The following is an 11169-nucleotide window of genomic DNA, read 5'->3' as shown; positions in this document are numbered from 1 at the left end:
AGGAGTCTGGTACAGGAGTCTGGTAGAGGAGGCTGGTAGAGGAGTCTGGTAGAGGAGTCTGGTACAGGAGTCTGGTAGAGGAGTCTGGTACAGGAGTCTGGTAGAGGAGTCTGGTAGAGGAGTCTGGTACAGGAGTCTGGTAGAGGAGTCTGGTACAGGAGTCTGGTAGAGGAGTCTGGTACAGGAGTCTGGTACAGGAGTCTGGTAGAGGAGTCTGGTAGGGAGTCTGGTACAGGAGTCTGGTACAGGAGTCTGGTAGAGGAGTCTGGTAGAGGAGTCTGGTAGAGGAGTCTGGTAGAAGGGTCTGGTACAGGAGTCTGGTAGAGGAGTCTGGTACAGGAGTCTGGTACAGGAGTCTGGTAGAGGAGTCTGGTACAGGAGTCTGGTAGGAGTCTGGTAGAGGAGTCTGGTAGAGGAGTCTGGTAGAGGAGTCTGGTACAGGAGTCTGGTACAGGAGTCTGGTACAGGAGTCTGGTAGAGGAGTCTGGTACAGGAGTCTGGTAGAGGAGTCTGGTAGAGGAGTCTGGTACAGGAGTCTGGTAGAGGAGTCTGGTACAGGAGTCTGGTACAGGAGTCTGGTAGAGGAGTCTGGTACAGGAGTCTGGTAGAGGAGTCTGGTAGAGGAGTCTGGTAGAGGAGTCTGGCACAGGAGTCTGGTAGAGGAGTCTGGTACAGGAGTCTGGTACAGGAGTCTGGTACGAGGAGTCTGGTAGGGGAGTCTGGTAGAGGAGTCTGGCACAGGAGTCCCACGACTGCGTGGCCATGCACGCCTCCAACTCAATCATCAAGTTTGCGGACGACACAACAGTGGTAGGCTTGATCACCAACAACGACGAGACGGCCTACAGGGAGGAGGTGAGGGCCCTCGGAGTGTGGTGTCAGGAAAATAACCTCACACTCAACGTCAACAGAACTAAGGAGATGATTGTGGACTTCAGGAAACAGCAGAGGGAACAACACCCCCCCCCCACATCGATGGAACAGTAGTGGAGAGGGTAGCAAGTTTTAAGTTCCTCGGCATACACATCACAGACAAACTGAATTGGTCCACTCACACAGACAGCATCGTGAGGAAGGCGCAGCAGCGCCTCTTCAACCTCAGGAGGCTGAAGAAATTCGGCTTGTCACCAAAAGCACTCACAAACTTCTACAGATGCACAATCGAGAGCATCCTGGCGGGCTGTATCACCGCCTGGTATGGCAACTGCACCGCCCTCAACCGTAAGGCTCTCCAGAGGGTAGTGAGGTCTGCACAACGCATCACCGGGGGCAAACTACCTGCCCTCCAGGACACCTACACCACCCGATGCTACAGGAAGGCCATAAAGATCATCAAGGACATCAACCACCCGAGCCACTGCCTGTTCACCCCGCTGCCATCCAGAAGGCGAGGTCAGTACAGGTGCATCAAAGCTGGGACCGAGAGACTGAAAAACAGCTTCTATCTCAAGGCCATCAGACTGTTAAACAGCCACCACTAACATTGAGTGGCTACTGCCAACACACTGTCAATGACACTGACTCTACTCCAGCCACTTTAATCATGGGAATTGATGGGAAATGATGCAAATATATCACTAGCCACTTTAAACAATGCTACCTTATATAATGTTACTTACCCTACATTATTCATCTCATATGCATACGTAGATACTGTACTCTATATCATCGACTGCATCCTTATGTAATACATGTATCACTTGCCACTTTAACTATGCCACTTGGTTTACATACTTATCTCATATGTATATACTGTACTCGATATCATCTACTGTATCTTGCCTATGCTGCTCTGTACCATCACTCATTCATATATCCTTATGTACATATTCTTTATCCCCTTACACTGTGTATGACAGTAGTTTTTTTTGGAATTGTTAGTTAGATTACTTGCTCGTTATTACTGCATTGTCGGAACTAGAAGCACAAGCATTTCGCTACACTCGCATTAACATCTGCTAACCATGTGTATGTGACAAATAAAATTTGATTTGATTTGATTTGATTTGATTTGAGTCTGGTAGAGGAGTCTGGTACAGGAGTCTGGTACAGGAGTCTGGTAGAGGAGTCTGGTAGAGGAGTCTGGTACAGGAGTCTGGTAGAGGAGTCTGGTACAGGAGTCTGGTAGAGGAGTCTGGTAGAGGAGTCTGGTACAGGAGTCTGGTAGAGGAGTCTGGTAGAGGAGTCTGGTACAGGAGTCTGGTACATGGAGTCTGGTAGAGGAGTCTGGTAGAGGAGTCTGGTACAGGAGTCTGGTACAGGAGTCTGGTACAGGAGTCTGGTAGAGGAGTCTGGTAGAGGAGTCTGGTACAGGAGTCTGGTACAGGAGTCTGGTACAGGAGTCTGGTAGAGGAGTCTGGTAGAGGAGTCTGGTACAGGAGTCTGGTAGAGGAGTCTGGTAGGGAGTCTGGTAGAGGAGTCTGGTAGGGAGTCTGGTAGGGAGTCTGGTACAGGAGTCTGGTAGAGGAGTCTGGTAGGGAGTCTGGTAGAGGAGTCTGGTAGAGGAGTCTGGTAGAGGAGTCTGGTAGAGGAGTCTGGTACAGGAGTCTGGTAGAGGAGTCTGGTAGAGGAGTCTGGTAGAGGAGTCTGGTAGAGGAGTCTGGTAGAGGAGTCTGGTACAGGAGTCTGGTAGAGGAGTCTGGTAGAGGAGTCTGGTAGAGGAGTCTGGTACAGGAGTCTGGTACAGGAGTCTGGTACAGGAGTCTGGTAGAGGAGTCTGGTACAGGAGTCTGGTACAGGAGTCTGGTACAGGAGTCTGGTACAGGAGTCTGGTACAGGAGTCTGGTAGGGGAGTCTGGTAGAGGAGTCTGGTAGAGGAGTCTGGTAGAGGAGTCTGGTAGAGGAGTCTGGTACAGGAGTCTGGTAGAGGAGTCTGGTAGAGGAGTCTGGTAGAGGAGTCTGGTAGAGGAGTCTGGTAGAGGAGTCTGGTACAGGAGTATGGTAGAGGAGTCTGGTAGAGGAGTCTGGTAGAGGAGTCTGGTAGAGGAGTCTGGTAGAGGAGTCTGGTACAGGAGTCTGGTACAGGAGTCTGGTAGAGGAGTCTGGTACAGGAGTCTGGTAGAGGAGTCTGGTACAGGAGTCTGGTACAGGAGTCTGGTAGAGGAGTCTGGTAGGGGAGTCTGGGAGTCTATAGTGTTTCTCCTGTTGGAACACTTTTACAACCAAGTCGACGTCTTGATGGATTTTAAATGAACAAAATATTTTGGTTTGGTGACTAAACTGCATAACGTGTTATCGTGTGAAATGGGCGAATAGAGTCTGCAGACACAACGCATACAGCAGCAGAACAACGTGCAGTGTTTATACAGGAGTAGGCAACACTGAAAGCTTCAGTTTACATTATTGACAAGCTATTAGCAAGTTAGACAGACACCATGACATTTTCCCCCATTCCGAAGTCCCCACATCAAGCATTGAGCTAAAAGTGAACTTACCTTGCATTCGCTATAAAGTAGTGGTTGGTGGTCACGAAGTTGACTCAAGAGATTTGAAGTGTTGCCTCTTTCACAGCAATTATTGCATGTTGTTCTGCAGACAGGGTGACTATCTTCGATTAAGTTTCCCTCAGCACTCTTGTAAAATCCCAAAACACGACCACACTTTAGATTTGGTCCTCTTAGAAGGCTGAAAAATCTCCCGAGCGCTGTCACTGCCTCCCGCCATGTTTTCACACAAAACCAAACCCACGTTGCCAACTTTGGTTGATGTTGGGCAGTATTTTCCGTTCGTTTTTCAAATCGTGGTAATCACACACGGTTTTACAGTTTTTTTCAATTGCTAAATGACAGTGGACACAACTGGAGTCACATGTGCAAAACTCTTAACTACAGTCTGCACAGCAGCAGTTCATGTGGACCAAACTCTAGTTCGTTTTTCATTGCTTGAACACAGTTTTCAAAACTCTACACACTTATCCCATGACTTTAACCACAACCTGCACAACACTGTGGATTTACAGCACTTTGTTCAAATGCTAACACACTGCTGTCAAAACTGTGAACCACACATTCAAAACAGAATAGATTTCAGCCTTGTGCCTTTCAAACACTGCTGATTGCAATTTCAGCTGAAAGGCTAAGCAGGTGTCTTGTTTTAGACTTGTTAGTGAACACACACACATATTACAGTATATATAGGTAGAGCTCAGAAAGACTCATTTTGGAAATGGAACAAGGAAGATGGGTTCGTGGAGGGAGAAGGGTGGCAGGGAGAGGGCGGATGCGTGGAGGAAGACAAAGAAGACAAAGAGCTGTTATTTCAGATGAAATAAGGGCTACACTTATAGACCATGTCGTGAACCATGGTCTCTCATTGAGAGAGGCAGGGTTGAGGGTGCAACCCAATCTGCAAAGATCCACAGTGGCACCTGTAATGCGAATTTTCCATCATGCAAACAGGTGAGAGTTACATCCTTACCGTAAATGAAAACATTACAGGAATCTATTTTGCATTGCAATTATAGAATATTTACACAGATATATATTACAGTAAGTTTGACTGTAAAATATATTTTTACAACAGGACCCAAAGGCTGCCCCCAACAGGGGAAGAGGAAAAATATTTTCAGATGCGCAGGAAAATGCTATTGTTGACATGGTTGTTGTCAACAATGCAATAAAACTGCGGGAGATTCAAGATAGAGTGCTGGCTGATAATGATATATTTGAAAATGTTAATTCTGTCAGCACAACAACTATTGCTCGAGTCCTAAAGAAACACCAAGTTACAATGAAACAGTTATACACTGTACCGTTCGAGAGAAACAGTGAACGGGTAAAAGAGCAAAGATACCAATATGTCCAGGTAAGACGTCTGAGGTTACGTACACAGCTATACAAAATATTTACAGTAAAAAAAAAAACACTAGCATTTCTACAGTAAAACTGTGCACTTACTGTTTTTCAGAGAGTAATGGAGGTGGAAGCACTGGAAAGACCACATTCATTTGTATTTATCGATGAAGCTGGATTTAACCTTGCCAAAACACGGCGCAGAGGAAGGAATGTTATAGGTCAAAGGGCCACTGTGGAGGTTCCAGGCCAAAGGGGGAAATATCACCATGTGTGTTGCAATGGCCAATGATGGTTTGCTTCTCAACACACCACTCATTGGCCCATACAACACAGAAAGGCTTATAGCTTTCCTAGAACAGCTCTATGCTCAGCTAGTGCCAGCAAAACAGGGGAGCCAGTAAGAAACCCCAAGTTTTTGTCATAGTTTGCGATAACGTTGCTTTTCACCACTCTGCAGCTGTCACAGATTGGTTTGCAGCACATCACAGATTTATGGTTTTGTACCTGCCTGCATATTCACCCTTCCTCAACCCAATAGAGGAGTTTTTCTCTGCCTGGAGGTGGAAAGTGTTTGGTCACCACCCACATGACCAAATGTCTCTTTTGGAAGCCATGCGTGCCGGATGTGAGGACACGAGTCCAGAGGACTGCCAGGGATGGATAAGGCACTCCAGAAGGTTCTTCCCCGGTGCATGGCAAGAGAAAACATTAGATGTGATGTTGAAGAAAACCTGTGGCCTAATGCTAGAGAGAGGCAGGATTAGCCCCTCAATTATTTGTTCGAATTACAGTATGTACTTTTAGTTTCTACCTTTTTTTTCTCATTACTGTAATTCCGTAAATTACTACAGACTATTGAAGCAAACTGCTAATTTTCATTTACTTTAAAGAATTGTTATGTTCTAAAAATTTTAATAAATCATGTGAAAGAATGTCACTCTTTTCTTTGAAGAAAATATTACTTTGTATGAAGTCACTGAAATTGTTCAAACTGTAAAGATGAAAAGTTTGTATTTTCTATATTGGTGTTTGATGCTAGTGTTTTTACTCTCAGTGTGTTCTGAGTGACAGTGTGTGTTATCTCAGTGAGGGTTGTGCATAGTGTTTGGCTGCACTGAGCGTGTTTTGAGCCATGTGTTAAGAGTTGTGTTGCTTGGAATGAGTTTTGCAGGTGATGTGAACTGTTTAGCTCAGGTGACTGTTGGTAGTGCAGACTGTAGTTAGAGTTTTGCACATGTGACTCCAGTTGTGCCCACTGTCGTTTAGCAATCGAAAAAAACTGTAATGATAATTAAAATTTGAAACGGTAATACTAACCGCCTGGAATTTTACCATGGTTTATCGTGAAACCGGTAACCGTTTCATCCCTAGTTACCTTATCATCTAACGTCAAGTCAATAATATTAACTAAAGTAACGTCATAATCAACATAGTTACTAGAACTAACTTGTTAGTAAACCCGCTACAATCATGCAGTACAGTGTACAGTCAGAAGGCAGTTTAGCAGTTCCACCGGCGGGCCCCGGTGGCAATAACTTAATTAAAGCTTACCTTGACTTGGAAGAGTTTCAGTGTTGCATAGCCATAGCCAGCTACCTAACATAGCATCCCTCTCTGTTCGAGTCTGGTGTTTGAGTAGGCTAAACTAGCTAGCTCCAATCAGCTAGCAAAGTGAAAGTTAATTTTAAAAAATACAACCAAATAGCTCTCTCTCTCTCTCCTCTCTCTCTCTCTTGCTTCTCCTTAATTTTTGAAGAAATTAATTTATTAACAACTGTTCAACTATTGTCTTTCTTTCTCTTTGAGTCAACTACTCACCACATTTTATGCACTGCGGTGCTAGCAAGCTGTAGATTATGCTTTCATTACTAGATTCATTCTCTGATACTTTGATTGGGTGGACAACATGCCAGTTCATGCAGCAAGAGCTCTGATAGGTTGGAGAACATTCCCTGGAAGTTGTCATAATTACTGTGTAAGTCTATGGAAGGGGGTGAGAACAAATAGTCTACTTGGTTTTGTATTGAAGTCAATGTACCCAGAGGAGGACAGAAGCTAGCTGTCCTCCAGCTACACCATGGTACTACTCTACAGAATGCTGTTGAGGCTACTGTAGACCTTCATTACAAAACAGTGTGTTTTAATCAATTATTTGGTGACATGTGAATATATATATATAGTATGTTTAAAAATGTTAACTTTTGAAATGTTTCAATATTTGTATTTTTATGAAATTCACTAAGAAAGATCGTCCTCCCCTCCCTCCTCTGAGGAGCCTCCACTGTGTGGAGTATAGAGATGTGGTAGTCATGAAAAAAATATTATTGCATACAGAGTGAGTCCAACTTATTATGTGACTTGCTAAGCACATTTTTACTCATGAACTTATTTAGGCTTGCTATAACAAAGGGGTTATAATTCCATTTATGGGTTATTGTGTGTAGGCCAGTGACACAACATCTCAATTTAATCCATTTTAAATTCAAGCTGTAACACAACAAAATGTGGAAAAAGTCAAGGGGTGTGAATACTCTTGAAGGCACTGTACAACCAATAGCATATATAGATCTAGGAATAATAATTGTTGTTGTTGGCATAGCCCGAATATACCCATGGCCAGGACATAGATATTTAGGTGACAGGCATGTTAATGACAGCCTCCATTTCTGACATGTACAAAAGTTACACCATTTAAACATACTTTATCTCTCTCTCTTTCTTTTTTCCTTTCTCTCCCTCCCTCCATCCCCCAGGAGTATGATGCCCAGGGCCTTGGATGGCCAGGTTGTCATGGAGAAGACACCGCGTTATTTTGTTACCGTGGAGACCCCGGGGCGTGTACACTCCATGTCGCATGACGTGAAGCTGATTATTGTGGTCCGAGATCCTGTGACCCGGGCCATCTCTGACTACACCCAGATCATCTCCAAGACCCCCCACATCCCCACCTTCGAGACCCTCGCCTTCAAGAACCGCACCAATGGTCAGAATTATAGTGATACATTTTTATTTGTATAGACCTATGAATAAAGGAATGAACAGATGGATGAATGCATGAATTCATTAATTCATTGATGAATGAATGACACAAAAACATAGTTTTTCCCTAGTCAAATGCAGTACCCACACAAATACTCTATTCTTCAATCCTGTCTTCAGTCCTGTCTTCAGTCTTGTGTCCAGTCCTGTCTAAAGGGTCTTAAACCAGTATCTTGTCTTGGTCTCAGGTGAGATCGACTCTCTGTGGAGCCCTCTATGGATCGGACTGTACGCCCAGCACCTGGAGCGTTGGCTGGCCTGGTTCCCCCGGGCCCAGATCCATCTGGTCAGTGGGGAGGGCCTCATCTCCGACCCAGCCGGAGAACTAGGAAAGGTCCAGGACTTTCTGGGCCTTCAGAGGATTGTGACGGACAAGCACTTCTACTTCAATAAGACTAAAGGTTTCCCCTGCCTGAAGAAACCGGAGGGCAGCAGCAAGCCCCACTGCCTGGGAAAGACTAAAGGCAGGACACACGCCTCCATTGATCCGGAAGTGATCCAGAGACTGAGGGAGTTCTATAGGCCGCACAACCAGCGGTTCTACCAGATGACTGGCCAGAACTTTGGATGGCAATGAGGACTCAGTAGGGATACCAAGGTAAAACATGCATCGAGAGTAACAAAGACACTCAGGCATGGTTCACAGGGACAGGGACAGACATTAATGTCATTTTGGACATGCAGGACAAATCTAATAAGACCAACTACAATCCACAGCATGTGCTCTCTGATTACAACCTCATTGATGCCCAAAGCGAAAGAGTACACTTTCTACTCAAACAGGCATAAATCATTCTCACAAATCGATTTTCATACTATTATCTACACCTCTTTTCTCTATAATAAAGAAATTAGAAATTGGACATATGAGCTTGTCTGACCACCATGCTTACCACTGCCAACTTCAAAGTTCAGAATCTCCTAAAATACAAGATGGCTTTTCAACGTTTCTTTCACACAAAGTCCTACATTCTGTAATCAATTTGAAATTGAGATAAATGAATTCATAACGATCAATAACAAAAAGTGGTCGATGACCCCAGGATTCTATGGGATGCCACCGTAGGTTTTTGCTAAAGATAATGCATTTGTATCTGTTTTGAATAAATCACAATAAAAAGAAAAGATCAGATTTGGAAATGTTGTTCACTTTTAGAGCTAAACAAACACTATTTTCAGACCAGGTAACTATTACTCTTTCCAAAGTCATGACAGAACTTCGTTTATTGATAAAGACTGAGTGCAGAACTTGCCTTCCATCGAGTTAGATTCAACCATTACTTCCATGGTCCCATTCGTTTACTGGGCTGACAAGCTACGCAGTAACAAACAATTAGCTGACAAAGCGGCTATTGAATCTGAAACAGTGAAATTACTATCAGAACCCAAATGAATCAATCAAAGATTCTTCCCGCTTTTATAAATAACTGTACACCTCTGATTATAAATCCACACCAAGTTCTTTATAAAAAAAGAATGAAGAACTCTTCTCTCAGCAGAGAAAGACAACTTGTCGGGATCCCAAATCTCTCTGAACGAACTGAAAGGGGAGTTGGATGACATGAATAAAGACAAACCACCTGGATGGGTGGTTATTCCTCCTGAGGTCTATTTAACATTTTGGAATCAATTAGGTCCACTGTCGCTCAAAATGTTTAATACGTTCACAAGGGTTCATTTGGACGAGATGTGAAACAGCACTAATTTCACTTTTATTAGAAATAAGGTAAGGCTGCCACCCATTGTTCTCATTATCGCCCCCCTATCTGCATACAGAGTAATGACATAGCCTCATACTGTTGATACAATGTAATGACATAGCCTCATACTGTTGATACAATGTAATGACATAGCCTCATACTGTTGATACAATGTAATGACCTAGCCTCATACTGTTGATACAATGTAATGACATAGCCACGTACAGAGTAATGACATAGCCTCATACTGTTGATACAATGTAATGACATAGCCTCATACTATTGATACAATGTAATGACATAGCCACGTACAGAGTAATGACATAGCCTCATACTGTTGATAGAATGTAATGACATAGCCACGTACAGAGTAATGACATAGCCTCATACTGTTGATACAATGTAATGACATAGCCTCATACTGTTGATACAATGTAATGACATAGCCACATACTGTTGATACAATGTAATGACATAGCCTCATACTGTTGATACAATGTAATGACATAGCCACGTACAGAGTAATGACATAGCCTCATACTGTTGATACGGAAGTGGCTCTGTGCTGGGAACTAAATCCAATGTTTACAGACCTCTGGGTAGTGAGGGAGACAATGCAGAAAGACCAGCTATATGCTAGTTACCTTTCAGTATCTAATAGATGTTCAACGAAAGTAAGAAAGTGGCATTGTTTGAAAACAGCTGGCGTTCTTGTCTTAGATACACGGTGGCCCGCCAGGAGTGAAGGACATTGTTATGGGATGTGTAGTCTGCAGTGTAGGCTGATGTGTAGTCTACAGTGTAGGCTGCAGTGTAGGCTGCAAGTGTAGGCTGATGTGTAGTCTACAGTGTAGGCTGATGTGTAGTCTGCAGTGTAGGCTGCAGTGTAGGCTGATGTGTAGTCTGCAGTGGAGGCTACAGTGTAGGCTGATGTGTAGTCTGCAGTGTAGGCTGATGTGTAGTCTGCAGTGTAGTCTGCAGTGTAGGCTGATGTGTAGTCTGCAGTGTAGGCTACAGTGTAGGCTGATGTGTAGTCTGCAGTGGAGGCTGATGTGTAGTCTACAGTGTAGGCTGCAGTGTAGGCTGATGTGTAGTCTGCAGTGTAGGCTGCAGTGTAGGCTGATGTGTAGGCTGATGTGTAGTCTGCAGTGTAGGCTGCAGTGTAGGCTGATGTGTAGGCTGATGTGTAGTCTGCAGTGTAGGCTACAGTGTAGGCTGATGTGTAGTCTGCAGTGTAGGCCTGAGTCTGTGTAGGCTGATGTGTAGGCTGATGTGTAGGCTGATGTGTAGTCTGCAGTGTAGGCTGCAGTGTAGGCTGATGTGTAGGCTGATGTGTAGTCTGCAGTGTAGGCTGAGGCTGATGTGTAGGCTGATGTGTAGGCTGATGTGTAGTCTGCAGTGTAGGCTGGCTGATGTGTAGTCTGCAGTGTAGGCTACAGTGTAGGCTGATGTGTAGGCTGATGTGTAGGCTGCAGTGTAGGCTGCAGTGTAGGCTGATGTGTAGTCTGCAGTGTAGGCTGATGTGTAGGCTGATGTGTAGTCTGCAGTGTAGGCTGATGTGTAGGCTGATGTGTAGTCTGCAGTGTAGGCTGCAGTGTAGGCTGCAGTGTAGGCTGATGTGTAGGCTGCAGTGTAGG

General features: G+C 44.4%; 1 protein-coding gene across 1 annotated transcript in view; it reads left to right on the top strand.

The window, feature by feature from the left end:
• The window catches only part of LOC112223364 (heparan sulfate glucosamine 3-O-sulfotransferase 6-like), a 38472-nt gene extending 27592 nt beyond the window's left edge, over window positions 1–10880 (top strand). Inside the window, exons 2-3 of the mRNA XM_024386357.2 lie at window positions 7547–7776; window positions 8021–10880. Coding sequence (XP_024242125.1) covers window positions 7547–7776; window positions 8021–8409 — 619 coding nt within the window. The 3' untranslated portion in view covers window positions 8410–10880. The remainder of the gene's footprint in view (window positions 1–7546; window positions 7777–8020) is intronic.
• The last annotated feature ends 289 nt before the right edge of the window (window positions 10881–11169 follow it).

Source organism: Oncorhynchus tshawytscha, linkage group LG24 (genome assembly GCF_018296145.1).
Source record: "Oncorhynchus tshawytscha isolate Ot180627B linkage group LG24, Otsh_v2.0, whole genome shotgun sequence".
In the NCBI taxonomy this organism is placed as follows: Eukaryota; Metazoa; Chordata; class Actinopteri; order Salmoniformes; family Salmonidae; genus Oncorhynchus; species Oncorhynchus tshawytscha.
This window is presented reverse-complemented; position numbering and strand designations above follow the sequence as displayed.